Source organism: Petaurus breviceps, unplaced genomic scaffold (assembly GCF_028583685.1).
Source record: "Petaurus breviceps papuanus isolate PSGF00001 unplaced genomic scaffold, PetGlider_PUasm1.0 126, whole genome shotgun sequence".
NCBI classification, from domain to species: domain Eukaryota; kingdom Metazoa; phylum Chordata; class Mammalia; order Diprotodontia; family Petauridae; genus Petaurus; species Petaurus breviceps.
In genome coordinates, this window is record NW_027185655.1 from 80,755,556 (window position 1) to 80,772,351 (window position 16,796).

Sequence of the window (16,796 nt, forward strand, 5' to 3'; positions counted from 1 at the left end):
CAGATCAGGAACCTGAGGCAGACAGAGGGGAAATGACTTGTTTAGTGCCAATGAGCTAATGTGTCTAATGAAAAATTAAAACAATATTTTCTTCACTCCAAGTTCAACACTATCCATTGTGTCACCTAGCTGCCTTATTTATTTTTGTTTATCTTGAATGAACTGATTACAATTAAGTTCTAAGCTATGTGCATGTGTGTATGTATTCATGCATATACACTTATGTATGCTTTTGATAGCCAAATGATACAAAATGGTACAAAGGTAAAATATATATATATAGGTATATATATCTATATCTATATCTATATCTATATATATATCTGTCTTTTCATAAAAAAAGAATGAAGTTCATCTGAGAAAAGGTAGGAATACTTTGACCTTAACCATAGAATAGAAAATGGAAATTATGTCTAGATGATAAAAAAGGGACCAACTCTCTGCTTTAAATCGGTTATGGCCTAAATATATTGCACAAGATATTGAAGTGATATTCAAATGTAATCACTGAACCATTCTTAACAATATCTAAGGAATGGAAAAGGTAGGATACCTCCAGTCTTTGCTAAAAGATCAGGAGACAGGAAAATTCCCTGATTGTGAAAAAAAATAAAGAATACATTCTGAAACTATAGAAGTATAGAGTTGGTGTTGATTCTTTGTAACATTCCAGAATGGATTATGAAATCTATGGATCATGAAATCAATGGATGCTGTATGTATATTAGGGGAAAAAAGGTGATCATTAGGAACTTCACTAAGCATCATTTCATTAAGAGTAAGTAATGCCAAACTTATTTTATTTAATTTTTTGTACAGTTACTAGAACAAGGAAATTCATAGGGCATTAGGATTGAATTTAAACATTTGGAGAAATCTCTCTTAACACTCTCTTGGGCAAGAGTGAGAAATATGGAACATTATAATTAGGTGTATTAATAATTGATTATGTAATCAGATCTAAGGTAAAAGTCTGTGTTAATGAGCATGATAACATGGAGTAGAGGCTATTCTCTGGTGTTATGAGTCAGAGTCCTGTTCTTGGCCCTGTTTTCAACATTTTTTAAAATTGTGACTTGGATGAAGAAAGGGAAGCAAATCTGTGCATGACAAAAGGACAAAAAGACAGATACTCAATATGTTGAATGACAATCAATATCCAAAAAGTTCTAGGAAGGTTAGAAGAATGAAATAAATCTAGTAGGATGAAATATAAGAGAAAAAGTGCAAAATTTTGCACTTAGGATCCCAAAACTAACACCATAAATAATGGATGGGAGATGGATTGCTTACTAGGAGTTAATGTGAGATGGAGGGATTTTAGTGGATCCAAACTCAAAGCACCAGGTGGGCAAATTCATTCCCTACCTCCCCTCCCAAAAATCACATTTGGAATATAATGTTCAATTATCAGTGTAGTACTTTGGAGGATGGATTTGGAAGAATAGATAAACCAAGGTATATCCAGAGATTGTGAAATGGAATAAGGAAGGAACTAAGAACTGTGTCCTGATGAGAAATGGTTGAAGGACCCAGGATTACTTAGGTTCAAGGAGAGAGTCTTATTGGAAAAAAAAAACAGCTGCCACAAATAGTTGATGGTATTTGATTTGGATTGGAGATTAACTTCGTTTATATAGTTTCTAAGGGGTAGAATTTGGACAAAGGGACACAGGCATAGGGGGAAAGATTTCAGCTGAGTATAAGGAAGCATAACAACTGGAATAATATAAAAATATAAGGAAGTATCCTGTGAGTTACCTATCATTATAAGTGTTCAGAGAAAACCTGGATGATATATCAGGGATAATACTAAGAGAATCTCTGTATGGAGTATGAGGTTCAACTTGCAAGGTAATTTATAAGATTCCCTTCTAACTCTGAAGATTCTATACTATTTACCTTTGGTTATCCTTGTTTGATCTCATATTCAAGTTGCTACAAAGAAAAAAAAGATAAACATCTCAGTAAGCATGATTGTTTTTCAATGAACAATGAATTAGTGGCTAATTGGTAAAAATCCTTCAAGATGTCTGGTGGAAAAGAGAAAATTAAATCTGGAATAAATATAGCAGTATTTTCTTGGGACACAAAATAGAGAGATGTTTAAAAAATCTTTAGAATTATATCTTAAAGGGAAAAATATTTTGCTGGACTGCAACAAATGGGTATTTTGTAGAATAACTTTAGATGATATGACTGCTGCTAGAACTGAAATGATACATTTAATTTTTCACTCAAGATTTAAGTGTTAGAAAGTAATTTGTCGAGAAATGTTTTTTTTTTTGAGGGGAGGAGACATGTGATCATTGAAAACATTCTATTTACATTTCAGGTCAACAACAAGAAGAAATATTACAGTGAAAACACTTTCTTTTAAATATTTTTGGATGAGATAATCACCCTGTCCTTTGTGTAGATTAAAACATTTCTGCACAATGTGTAATGAACTGATAGATTGTTCTTAGTCAAAAGATGTCAAAGTGAATATAGGTCATAGGAAGAGTCAGAGTCATCTAGTGTCTGATGAAAGGAAATATGCTGAAACTATTATTCTTCCCCCTTCAAGCAAATGAGAATTTCTAGTCTTCTTGATCTATTGGTAGGAGAAACATTAGCATACATAAATCAGAATATTGACTGACGTCACAAGGATTCAAAATGTAAGGGGTTTGTTTATTCTCCTTTTTTATCAAGCATTTTTTTCTACAGACAGAACATCCACATGTTGTAAGTTACAGAAGAAGAGTGTATGAGACAGACCTAATGTAAATCATTATATAATAGCTTACATGACTCATGTTCACAATGGGAGAAATTGTTAAAAGGGAAAGCAGATTCAGTAACAAGAAACAAGCAGATTGCTGCTATTTATTAAATCTATCTCCCAGGAAATTTCCTCAAGCTAAAGAAAGATCTACTGTACCACGCAGTGCAGGATGCTATATACACACAAGAGATTACACGCTATAAAATTTCAGGTTTCTAAGCATTTTACACAAACTAAACCAGATTAAAGTTTGCATTTAAAAAGACCTTTTCTCATTGCCTTTACTAAATGGAGGTCATTCCAAAAGCCCATAAGCATTTTACATTAAAGTAAATTCAAGGGGAAAAATCTCTCTAACCTGTATGCAATTATAGTAAATAAGGGCATTATTTCAATGAAGCAGCCCTCTGTTGTTTGTTTTGCTGAGGTGAGACAGAGAGGAAGAGAGAGAGAGAAAAATGTTAGAAACTTATAGTGACAAAAGCAGTGGCAAAAATATATTGAGACTAGATTGATACTGAGAGCCAGACCTAAACAGAAGGAAAAAAATTGTAACAAAGAAAGAGAGACTGAGAAAAATAAAGAGGGGGATGGAGAGAGATAGAATACAAAATAATGTAGAGTAGTGAAAAAAAATAATATAATAGTCTTGATATGTTGTCCTAAAGAAGAGGAGTTTCTAGCCTCTCAACTAAAGGGGGGCAACCAATTTAGTGAGCATTTAGGGATTATAGGGGAGGAAAAGGCTAAATCAATGATAAAAAAATTATGAAATATGATCTTTGAGAAAATGCAGGTGAATAGAAAAGGCAATGGATGATCAATCACTGCTTAAACCACTGGTAGAGGGATTAACAATCTTGTTCTCTGAATCATATTTCTAAACTCTCTAATGCCTAATGCAAAACCAGCTTTCTATCTAGCTCATATATTCTGGTGTTAATTTCACACTATGCAATTTTCTTTGAGCAGATGTGTATGATCCAAACCCTGGGCTATCTGGAAAGGAAGAAATGAAGATCTACTGACTACCAATGAAAGAAAAGGTCTGTATTTAAGCAGGTGACATACCAAACAAAACCTGCGATAAAAATATACCCATACTCTACAGATTAAAAATATTTTGAGTACAGAAGACACTGCAAGCATTTTTCCCACATTCCACTTTGTTTTACCTCCCATCAATGCTATGTTGTATACTCCATTTCAAATTCTACCTACCTACACATACCTCAGGGCCAACTTATGCCTTCAAAGAGTATTTCACTGAGGGTCACACAAATGACTGAAGGCAAGATTTGGCTAAAGAGGGACTATTTTTTTTTCTTTCCTAGGACCATCCATTTAAAGCCACATGAGAATATATTATCTTGTTTCTATTTTTCCCTTTACTCATGAGACATTCCCTTCAAGGCACAAAAGCTTATAAACAGTGGACAGGATAGAATGTTTTCATTTCAGAAATCTAAGGTTGCACATACCTTTATTTGTGATTTGAAGTAAATTGAAAGAGGGAAAAAACACCAGGAACAAGAAAGATGAAAAAAAAATTAAAAAAAACACAACAACTAAATAAATCACCCTTAAAATGTAACGGAATGTAAGTTACTGGAAATTTTTGCATGTTTGATATAACTTGCTCAAATTTCATGAAACTTCTCTGCAGTCACTAGTTTACAGTATAACTACTGAATTTTTTTTAATGAGTTGCCAATTAACCACTCTTTAAAATATTGATTAAAATCAGTATGTCTTCAAAGACATTTTAATTCCTTTATCATATTAAAATTCACATTCCATTGGGACATCAAATGAGCCAAGTTACAGCAGGTTAGAATATAAACTTCTAAAGAAAAATCTTAATTTGAAAGAATGGAGTTAAGTGCAATGTACTGTAAAACTATTCATTCAGTAGCTATCTAATTTGGTTCTTTAGGCATCTCCAACCCAAATGACTATATTTCCTTTCTCTACTTCAGTGATCTCACAGTTTAACTTATTGAGTCGTCCATCTAAGATAAATAGGGATTCCTTGGATGGTGTCATCAGGTATTGGCCAAAGAGCCCACTGTCTTTGATTAACCTGTTTTTTTTGTTCCAAGGCCATTCTTCAGCTTTTAAAGGCTCCTTGAGGCTTTTGATCATTTTAACCTTCCTGGAGGCAAGTTCTACAAAGAGCACATCTGTTTGCATGCCTGAGCTGCCATAGACATTGTACTGGTGGGCTTCAGTAAAAGAGGGCTGGAAGGCCACATCTGATATATGCAGGTTAGTGTAAATATCAAATGAATCCTGGATTTCTCCTCTTATGGTAATGTACTGGACCCTCATAAGGCCTTTCACATCATCAATGCTTACAAGATAGTGTCCATCTGGAGAAACATATGGGGTACCCATAACATCACCATTGTATCCAATGACTGAGTCAGTTACACTGTCCACCATGAGCTGGGGTGCAATAGCCCCAGTACTGTCAGGGCTGCAACTGATAAAATAGTATCCTCCAAGGTGAGTGTAAGCCAGAGATTGAGGAATGCAATTGTAGTCCTTTAAGCTAATTGTCTTTATATATGACAGAGTTTCAAGGTCAATTTTCTGTATCACAGCTTCATCTTTGTGAAGAATGAATCCAAACCTATAAAGAAAAAGGAAAAAAAAATTAGGAAAAGAACTCCCAATATTAGGCTATAATGAAATAGACATTTTATGGGTAAGTTTACTAAGGAAATACAAGGCCTTTTCATCAAGTTTTCCTCTTTGTGCCCTCAAGACTTATTAAAACAAAGATAAAAAAAATCCAACTTCTTCTAAATCACATTTTCCTAATTTCTTGTCAATTATAATTAGCAAAGTATAAAGTACAATTACTAAAAGTAAAGTGTTTAGTAAATTGGCAGAAAATATTTTGTTTTCTCACAGGCCTTTTTTTTACATGTAGGGATATAGAGGTAGACATTATTCTGCTTGTCTCTCAGCCTATGGAGAGTTTATGTTTCAGTTAAGGATTACTAAAGAAGTAAAGTCTGGACATGTGAGTAGATTGTCACAGGGAATTCCTGGCTAAGGAAACTACTTTATCCAAATTTGTTTTGGCATCTTAACTACAGTTTAAATATGAGAATAGAAAACTGAGAAGAGTTAAATGTTTGCTCAGAATCACAAAACCAATATTTGTAAGGGGTGACACTTGGACCCCAATCTTCCTGACACTAAAGTTCATTCTCTATTTACCATACCATACTGCCTTTTAAATATTATGAAACCTTTTGGGGGGAGGGTAAAAAGCTCATATACCAACATATCTGCTGTTATTCTCTTCATTTGTTCTGCATATTCTTTAGGACATCAAATTAATTCAGCATTCATTGTTATACTGATAATTATGCAATTTTTTTTCCATTTTAATTAGAGTGAAGTGCTTATATCAAAAAATATAGCTTTAATACTTCTAACTATGAGGCTCAAATTTTATTTTTTCTTAAAGCAATTGGGGTTAAGTAACTTGTTCACAGTTACACGACCAGTTATTTCTGGGTGTGGTGCTAAGTATCTGAGCCCGGATTCGATCCCCAGGTCATCCTGACACTGGGGCTGGTGCTCTTATTCACTGTGCTACCTGGCCACCCCAATGAGGCTTAAATTTGATATATTTTAAGATCTCTTTTATGCTGCCTGTCACCTTTGTTAATTCTGTCCTAAATCCCTAAATAAATTACAGGCATACATTTCATGCACTGAACTTGAAAATTCTGTAATTTATCCATCTCTCAATCATATGACTTTTCTCTTCAGCTAACTCAATTTTAATTCTATATTTTTTATAAGAGTGTTATGAAATATTATTTGAGATTGTATTATGTTTCTAGTGAAGAATAGTTCAAATTAACAACTCATCCTTTGGATGGGTTTTGGATTAATTATTACTTAATTTCTGTTTTTTTCAATAGAATAACTGAGCTGTTCTGAATCCTAAACTGCAGGGTGTCAGAGGTCTCTATTGCTCAGTGTTAATATATCTGGAAGGCCTGACAGGCTGAATCAGTGGTTTAATAGTATTAACAGCAAGTAATTGTTACTAGGAGAGAAAAGGAACCTAGCCTGAGTGAACAAGATTAGATACAATTTGGGTTTTATTCAATCTGATTCTAGGCATATTTTGCTTCAGTTTTTACTTCAAATAAAACACCTTTTCATCTAAGAGTATTGACTCAAGAGGCATAATAAATGGGCTCAAATCTTCTCCCTCTTGTTCATTGCCTATTTGGTCTTAGGCAAAATCACTTAACCTACCCGGGTTTCAGCTTTCTTGTCTCTAAAAGGAGAGTGTTGGTCAGGATGGTCTCTGAGGTCTATTCTAATTCTAGATCTAGGATATAGAATTCGTAAGAACAAAAATCCTTAGGGTGATATTGTCACATACATCACATTTCAAAATTGTAAAAATTGTCATAATTTGCTTTTAATTAAAAGGATTAAAAATATCGTGTTTCTATCCACTATATAGTTTAACTAGAAGATTCTAAATTCATATCTGAATTTAAATAATTTTCATTATTCTCATACTTTTTCTTTATTAAAGTTATACATGAATAAATCTCATTCAAACTAATAAATGACAGAAATTTCTTGATCAGTATATTACTTGCATTGCAAGAGAGTTAGCAAGGACACATTTTTAACATGGTATAGAACAACCACAATGATTTCCTTGAACACAAATGAGTGCAGCTTTGTGTTAGCAAAAGTGTTTCACTAAAGAAGAACAGATCACTTATTTAAAATGTCTTTTAGCTGCTTAATATAATAAATAAAGGAGCAAAAGAATTTATATTTTAAAAAGCATCCATTCTCTGGACTTGACATCTATAGACCATTCTTCCTTTCTCTTAGAGAGTTAATGCAATCTTGTTTAAAATGTTACACTGAGGTTGAGCTATTCTGTTTGATGAGAACAAAGTCACCAGGCTTCTACAGACTATGCTTTATTTTCCATCCCAGTATCCATTCTGGACATCTTGTTATCTGCCTTGCCATGGCAAATGTAGCCTCTATTTCTTGCCACTGTTTCCTCTTTCCTCTTTGTTCTCTAGAAATTCTAATCAAATTAATAATGCCATTATATCTGGGGGGGGTGGGGGAAATGAGGCAATTGACTGGCCTATAATTCCTTTTGCCATTTTTTAAATCTGTACAGGTCACAAACCCCTCTCTTAGCTATCACTCTCCTACATGAATCATCTTCCCCTACTCAAAGCAAGGGTTGACTTTTGTATTTATTTCCCCAATGTCTGGGACACAGAAGACATTTAATAAATCCATTCTATAGATAATTTCCTTTATTTTATTATATTCTGTACTCATTTGCAGCAACTTGACTTCTCAAGATTCCCCCCCCCCACTACCATATCTTTGAAGATTGCAGTGGTTCTTGGGGACTTTTTCAAATTTTCTAATATTAAAAACAAATCTGTGATGCATGTATAGGTAATAGATGTGTCAGTGTATAGTCAATGGTAAATACTGTTAGAGAAGTCAAGGGATTGACTATACAAACTAAGTAACTAGACAATGAAAAATAAATTGAGTCTCCTACATCTTTGTGTAAGTATTATAAATATCATGATAAGATAATTTTGCATGAATTGAGTGTCACTTCTTTTATGTATTTTTTCTTCATCTGTATACTTTTTGAGGCCCTATGTGTCTGTGTGTATGCAACAAAAATACAGCAGGTATTGCCTATGAAATAATAAACTAAGGTAGGAAGCGTTGTATTTTTCTGTTCCACATAGTGAATGTGTCTTGAGGCAAAACTAGCAATGAACATATTTAATAAATTCAATAAGTCAATCAATCATTGACTGTTGGAGTCAAATTTCAAACTTGAGGGATCTTGTACCTCTATATTACTATTATATGTTTGGTAATGAGACAATGTCAGACAAACTTGCAATAATTTCACCAGTACCATTTTTCTCTGCAGGAAAAAAAAATGAAGGGCTTGATTCTTCTGAGATAATGATTCTGAATCTTTCAGAAGTAATTAAAATTTAAAAGGAACAAAAAAAATTGACTGGTTAAAAATGCAGAAGCTCCATGTGGGGTGATAAAATGATGTCTATTTTTACACCCATACTGTTCTGTGATTTTGGATCTAGCAGCATAAGCAGTGGTATCCAAGTACCGTCAAGTTTTCACGAGTGATTTATAGGGTAAGAAGTGGTGTGTTTAATTCAAAGTTTCCCCTAGTACAGGTTGATGTGTGGAGGCCTCCCACTGTTAATTAAACCCTAATTAATATTTATAATATCAACCTTAATGTCTGCTTAGTGTAATAAAATCTTGCAAAGTGTCAGGCTGAACATTGTCTCACTAATGTTTGTCAGAGTATATAAAGGGAGTAAAGAAGTCTGAGTCCTATGAAGAATGAGAGTTAAAACTTATTTCAAAATAACTTCATTTACACTTATTGAAACTAGGTAATTTTAGCCTTTAGACATGTTTGTCAGAGATGGTTAACATAATTGTATTTTATTATGTCTTCCCACAATTATGTTTTCCCTACATGGTCTAATAATTTTTGTCCTGGTTTAAACTTAAAAAAGAGGGCTCAGTTTTCATTTGTGGCCTATGCTAAAAAGAAAAAAAAAAGAGCCAAGTCAATACTCTGTTCTTTAAATGCACCATTTTGTCAATTTGAATCACCATCTAAGAGAATACTGCCGAATACACACCAACAGGCATTTACTAGGTGCCAGGCACAGGTAAGTGCTAGGACAGAAAGACAAAGCTAGACAATTCCTTCCCACAAGAAATTTAATTCTTAATGAGAGAAGTCTATCCAGATTAGCCCAGTAAAAGATTCATTAAGGCACCTTGTATTAGAAAGGCACTATGATAAGTATGGGAAATACAGGAAAAAAATAACAAAAATAGCCCCTGCCCTTAAAGATCTAATATTCTACTGTAGTAGTTAAAACATTTAAGCATGAATACACATATGAAATCATATAAATATTATTACATTATGCTATTAATAATATCATAATATTACATCATAATATCAAAAATAATAAAGTATAATATTTGTGATAATTTGAGGGCATATGGAAAACCACCCATTCAATTGTTTGTGTGTTATGAGGAATTGTAATAAGACATCTGAAATTTCTTATTTGTTATTCCAATTTTATGGACTGGAAAAAAGACTAAATTTTTGTCCACAGGTCTCAAATTCACCTTCAAATTATGGTGAGAGAGGTGGAATGAGGAAACAATTCAAAATGTATCATGCCAAATAGTACAAACCTGTAAGACAAAAACATTTCCATGGCCCTCATGATAGTCCGTATATTATTACATATTGGAGCAATATTCATTGCCAATGTAAATAAAGAAGTGGAAATAATTTGGACAGACCCTGGAAGATATTTGCAAAGGCATTTCACTTGACTTTGTCTTGTATTTAATCACTTCACAAAGGGAAGGAAATGTGATGTCCTGGAAAGATAGGAAATGTGATGTCCTGGAAAGAGTCAGGGGGTCTGAATTAAATCCTGGCTCCACTACATTAGCATCTCTGGGTTCCAGTTTTCTCATCTGTAAAAGGAGAGGGTTGGACTATTTTGCATCTTAGAACTGTTCTAGCTCCAGATTTGTGATATGCTAACATAAGAGGACTTGACTAAATATTCTCTTCAAGCTCTGAAATTTTAAAAGTAATAAGAATGAATAGGATTTGTTATTTTAATTAGCATGTGAGTACATGACTAGATAGACAAAACTTCAGTGATATAGCAAACATTCCATTTTTGAAGACTTTAACTGTAAATGTGACACATGCCATTATTTACTATGTTCATGTCCCTGTGTACTTAGCTTTTTGTTTCTATGACTGCTTGCTGACTCCTGTAAGTAAAGACAGAATGGTGTCAAAATTAAATGCCAAAGGATTAGATTTACAGCTGACTTTCTTTTAGAAAATAAAACTATTTTCTATGAAGATTTATTAATAAATTATCAATCAATGAATTTAAACCTGAAAAGATCTTTACATACAAAAAGAATAAAGTTTTATCTTGATAATAAGTGACTCAATATGTGGCAATATAATAAAACTAAGGTCTGTGTTTTAATGTTCCTCCAAGGAAGGTCATGAAAGCACTAAAAATAAATATATCAGTTATGAAAAGCACCAAGACATCATTTTAAATAGGATTCATAGTGTAATAGTTCTCATTTCAACATAAGTGTACTAAGAGCAAGACCTGAATGATGCACCCACAAGACAGTTTGAAATTATAAAATAAAATAAAATAAGGTTTGGGACAAGAAATAGTGGAAATATATACACTTAAGAATAATGCAAAACAAAGAATTCTTAAACACTCAGTTCTATACATTGAGTTTTAAAAGATGATAATGCCTCCAGAATAGTTTCCATATGTGATTCCTCCTCTTTTTTGTTTCCTTCTCTTTGAAGTTAGTTATAGGTACCCCATTCATGTTTTGCTGCTGTTATATGAAGGTAAACATAATAGGTAAATAGCATAATTAGTTGTGATTCACCTAACCCATTCAAGATTGAACCATTGCCTAGTAAAGCTATAACCTGTGGTACAGCTTACTATTCAATACAAAGAGAGAATAGGGATGACACATTTGTCACTGAAAACAACAACAAAAATAACAAATGAGATATTCTGTGAGTATCATGCATAAAAGCATCTAGCTGACCTTATAAATGCATCAGTGAAACATATGTCTTCATAAAAGGTACCTACATTCATAGCTGAAAAACAAAAGCAGCAAAAAGAAATTAAATTGGGAACATTCGTTAGTCTCCTAAAGAGCCTAGAGACTTCTGGGTAACTTGAATACATTGATGAACATGAGAGATAACTGTCTAGAGCTTTGGGATAAAGAAGTAGAACATATACGTGTGCATGTATGCTTTTCTAGATTTCCTGAAAGGTTTCAGTATTTCTTTGTTGTAAAATCTCCCCCAGAATAATTCATTCCCTGAAGAGGAAGGAAGGAAGGAAGGAAGAAAGGAAGGAAGGAAGGAAGGAAGGAAGGAAGGAAGGAAGGAAGGAAGGAAAGAAGTGATACAGGGAGGGAAAAAGAAAGGAAGGGAATGAAGGAGGAAGAAAAATTGGACTTTTATCTCAATTAAAAAACAAAAATGAAATAAAATAAAAAGATTCTGAAATGTATTCTTTAATATTAAGTGACCTATGGAACTTTGATATATTTTTTTTATTATTTCAGGGCACTACAGTGCATTATGTATAGTACAGTGTACACTTCCAAAGTGGCCATTACTTTCAGAGAATAAGTGGCTCATAACTAATGTATAACCTGTTGGGTAGTGAGCATATTCTGTGAAGTCTGTAGAGTACATTTCCTACTTAAAGGATACTAATCTACCCCTTAGGAGTATGAAAGTTTAGGATTCAACATAGTTCAAGCAAGGTTTTCTAACTCATTTTCTGAGGTAGAAAATTGTTTCTTTTTAATAGATCTATGAATGAATTCAGGTGAGTGCTATTCCTTAGTGTATATCAAAACACCTAACCACCTTGTCATTCTGTGTGATTTTCACATATGAATCCCTATAAATTATCCATGAAGGAATCCTCCAGCATACTGTTCAACTTTCTCTGATAATTATAATTATCTTGAGAATATCAATATAGCCCTTGGTCTAGGCATCATCTATTCCCAGTCTCATTGTATATGCTTCCATTTACTATTTTTCATGTCCTCAAGGATGTCTTTTGTGTGGAGTCTTCAGTACAAGTAATCTTTGATAATAAATTCTGTATGGAGACTTAAAAATTTATGTTTTGTTTTGTTTTTGAACATTATAGCTTTATAGATCCATGTAATAAAGCCAGGAATTTAGGCAGGGTAGATGGATAACATTGACCTTGTTTCATTAGTTTTCCTTATATTCTGGCTAAAATTCATTAGCAAATAAGTCAGAAAATATTTTGGAAATGTGTAAAATTATCAGTTCTTAGTTCCATAATTATTTTTAATATACTTATTTTTAGTTCTCAACATTCATTTTGACAAGATTTTTAGTTATAATTTTTATCCCCATCTTTCTCCTACCCTCCAGCCCAAAATAGCAAGCCCATTGAATAACCCTTCCCCCAAATTGTTCTCCACCATATCCTCCCCCATCACCTCATTTACTTTCTAGCAGGGCAAGATGGACCTCTGTAGGCCAGTGCTTATACCTCTTATTTCACAGATGCAAGAAAAAAATTTTAATAGTATATATATATATATAACATTTGATTTTAAAACTTTGAATTGCAGATCCATTCCCTTCCTCCTTTGTCACACACCCTTACTGGGAAGATAAGCAGTTCAGTATAGGTTGTACATGTGTAGCTAATGCAAAATATTAACATAGTAGATATATTGTAAAAGAATGACTATATTTCCCTCCCTCCTATTCCACCTCCCACTTGTTCTATTCTCTACTTTGATCCTGTCCCTTTTCAAAAGTGGGTGCCTCCAACTTCCCTGCCCACTAGCCCTCCCTTCCATCATTCCCTCTCTCATCCCCTTCCCCCCTAAGCTTATGTAGGGTGAGATACCCTACTTAGTGTGTATTTCAATCCATCCCTGAGCCAAATTCCATGAGAATAAGGTTGGCCCATTCCCTTTTTCCTTCCTATTCTCCCCCCTCCAATGTAACCATTTTCTCTTGCCTCTTCTACATGAGACATTCTGTCTCTCCCCATCTCCTCTCATTATATTCCTCTCTCCCCTCTTAATTTCACCTTTTAAGTATCATCCCTTCCTATTAATTTGGTCCTCTGCCCTCTATCTATGAATACCTGTATACATATATACACACATTCACAAATGTATTCATATGCCTGTATATCTTCCAATATATATATACATATATGTGTGTGTGTATGTGCATATATATTTTTATTACCTTATAATATTTTCATATTAAGAAAAGTTTCCTCAGTTACAATTATTGCTTTTCCATGTAGGAATGTTAATAATTCAACTTTGATAAGTTCCTTATGATTTATTTTCCCTGTTTACCTTTTCATGCTTCTCTTGCTTCTCATATCTGAATGTCAAATTTTCTAATCAACTCTGGTTATTTTCATCAAGAATGCTTGAATGTCCTGAATGCTTGAATGTCCTCCACTCCACTGAATGACCATGTTTTCCCCTGAAACATGATACTCAGGCACACTGGGTAGGTGATTCTTGGTTTTAATCCCACCTCCTTTGCACTCCAGAATATCACATTCCAAGCCCTTTGATCCCTCAGTGTAGAAGCTGCTAGATCCTGAGTAATCCCTATTGTGTTACTGCAATATTCAAATTATTTCTTCCTGACTGCTTGTAGTTTTCTCTCCTTGATCTGGAAATTTCAGAACATGGCTATAATATTCCTAGGTGTTTTCTTTTTGGGATCTTTTTCAGGAGGTGATTGGTGGATTCGTTCAACTTCTATTTTTCCCTCTGGTTCTAAATCATCAGGGCAATTTTCCTTGAGAATTTCTTGGAGGATGCTTTCTAGGTTCTTTCATTGATCATGGCTTCCAGGTACTCCAATAATTTTTAAATTATCTCTCCTGAATCTCTTTTCCAGGTCAGTGCTTTTTCCAATGAGATATTTCATATTGCCTTTTATTGTTTCATTTGTTTGGATCTGTTTAACAGCAACTTTATTTCTCATAAAGTCATTAGCTTCCATTTGCTCCAATTTAAATGTGAAGGAATGAGTCTCCTTAGTGAGCTTTTGAGATTCTTTTTCCATCTGGTAACTTCGGCTTTTTAAGGCATTCTTCTCCTCATTGCCTTTTTGAGCCTCTTTTGCCATTTGAGTTAGTCTGTTTTTTAAAGTGTTTTATTTCTCAGTCAGGCTTTTGACTCTCATTTCATAATTTTCTTGCATGGTTCTCATTTCTCTTCCAAATTTATCCTCCATTTCTCTTATCTGCTTCTTAAGGTCTTCTATAGACTTTAACCAGCTCGTATTTTCCGTTGACGCTTTTGGTACAGGAGTTCTGACTTCATTGTTTTCCTCCTGTCCCATGATTTGATCCTTTTTTTGTCCCCACAATAGGAGTATAATGTTTGATTCTTCTGTTTGCTTTGCTTCCTTTTCCTGGTCATGTTGCCACTCAATTACTTGACTTTTGTGCTTTTTGCCACAGTAGGACTTGGCCAGCAGATAAGGGATCTTCGTACCGAATGCTGGGTTTATTTCAGCTGCTGGAGGTATGAGTTGGGTGCACTCACTGAAGCCTCCACATTCTCTGGCAACCTGTTCACATACCCCAGACCTCCACCCTAGACAGCCATCCAGATCCAAGCAAGTTAAAGCAAGATCAATTACCCCTCATACTGGTCACTTGGTCCCCCTGCAATTTGCAGGCCAGGACCTGAACCTGTCACCTGGCAGACCTCAGCCACTTCTTGTTCCGGGGGCAAAAGCTGATGCACTCCCAACTCCTGGGTCCCAAAATACATGCTGCTCTGATTTCTCACTTTGTCCTTAGGTCCTATGTGTTGATAATTCTGGATCTCCACAGCTGCTAGTGATCTGGAGTCCCTCCAGCCCCAGGCTGGTCAGGCCCTCTCTAGGGCTAAAACCTTGCCTTGCAGCTGGGTTCAGCTCCCAGAGTGCTGCGCTGGCCAATTCCTGCCAGCCTGCCAGCCTGTCCCCACCTGAAATTTAGCTTCTCTGAGTCATTTTGTGCATTCTATAGCTCCAAAGTTTATTCAGAGTCCCCTTTTACATGGATTGGAGGTGGTGAGAGCCAGAGACCCACAGAGGATCTGTTTCTATTCTGCCATTTTGGCTCTGCCCCCAAAAAATATTTTTAAAACTTTGACTTCCAGATATTTTCCCTGCCTCCCTCCTCACCTGCCTCTACTGGAAAGACAAACAATTCAATATAGATTGTGAATGTGCAGTTACCCAAATAATTTCCATAGTTGTCATATTGTGAAAGACCAACTATATTTCCCTCCATCCCATCCCACCCCCACTCATTCTATTTTCTACTGTGTTCTTATCACTTTACAAAAAAAATGCTTGCTACTATCTACCCTCTCTCCCAATCTGCCCTCCCTTATATCAACCCTTCCCCCTCCTATCCCCTATACCTCTATTTTCCTATAGGGTAAGATACCCACTTCAGTGTGTATGGTATTCTGTCCTGAAACCAAATTCAATGAGAAAGAACTTTGTTCTATTCCCTTTCACTTTCGTGTTCTTCTCCTCCATTGTAAGTTTTCTCTTTCTTCTTTTATAAGAAATAATTTACCCTAATCTGACTCCTTCCTCCTTCTCCAATAAATTCCTCTCTCACTTCTTAATTTTATTTTTTAGATATCATAGCTTCAGATTACACTCATCCTGTGCCCTCTGTCTATATATACATATATATATATACATACACATAAATATACATATGTCCACATACATATATATTTATATACACATACACCCTCTTATATGTATATATGCATATATACACATATATTCCCTTCAACTATCTTCATCCTGAGAAAAGTCTTATGAGTTACAATAATCGTTTTTTCCATGTAGGAATTTAATACCTCAACTTTAATAAGTTCCTTATTATTTCTTTTTCCTGTTTACCTTCTCATGCTTCTCTTGCTTCTTGTATCTGAATATCAAATTTTCTGTTCAGCTCTGTTTTTTTTTTCAACCAAAAATGCTTGAAAATCCTCTCTTTCATTGAATGCCCACATTTTCCCCTGTAGCATTATACTCACTTTTGTTGGGTAGTGATTCTTGGTTTTAGTCCTATGTTCTTTGACCTCCAGAATGTCATAATCCAAGCCCTTCCATGCCTTAATGTAGAAGCTGCTAATTGTGTTTCCACAATCCTCAAATTGTTTCTTCCTGACTGCTTGCAGTATGTTCTCCTTGACCTTGAAACTCTGAAATTTGGCTTTAATATTCCCAGGAATTTTACTTTGGGGATCTTTGTCAAGAGGCAAT

At 34.5% G+C, this 16,796-nt stretch overlaps 1 protein-coding gene across 1 annotated transcript in view; it reads right to left on the reverse strand.

Moving 5' to 3' along the window:
• Positions 1–2,655: 2,655 nt before the first annotated feature.
• FSTL5 (follistatin like 5) overlaps positions 2,656–16,796 on the reverse strand; it is a 1,185,743-nt gene continuing 1,171,602 nt past the window's right edge. Inside the window, exon 15 of the mRNA XM_069097493.1 lies at positions 2,656–5,405. Within this exon, the coding sequence (XP_068953594.1) occupies positions 4,703–5,405 (703 nt within the window). The 3' untranslated portion in view covers positions 2,656–4,702. The remainder of the gene's footprint in view (positions 5,406–16,796) is intronic.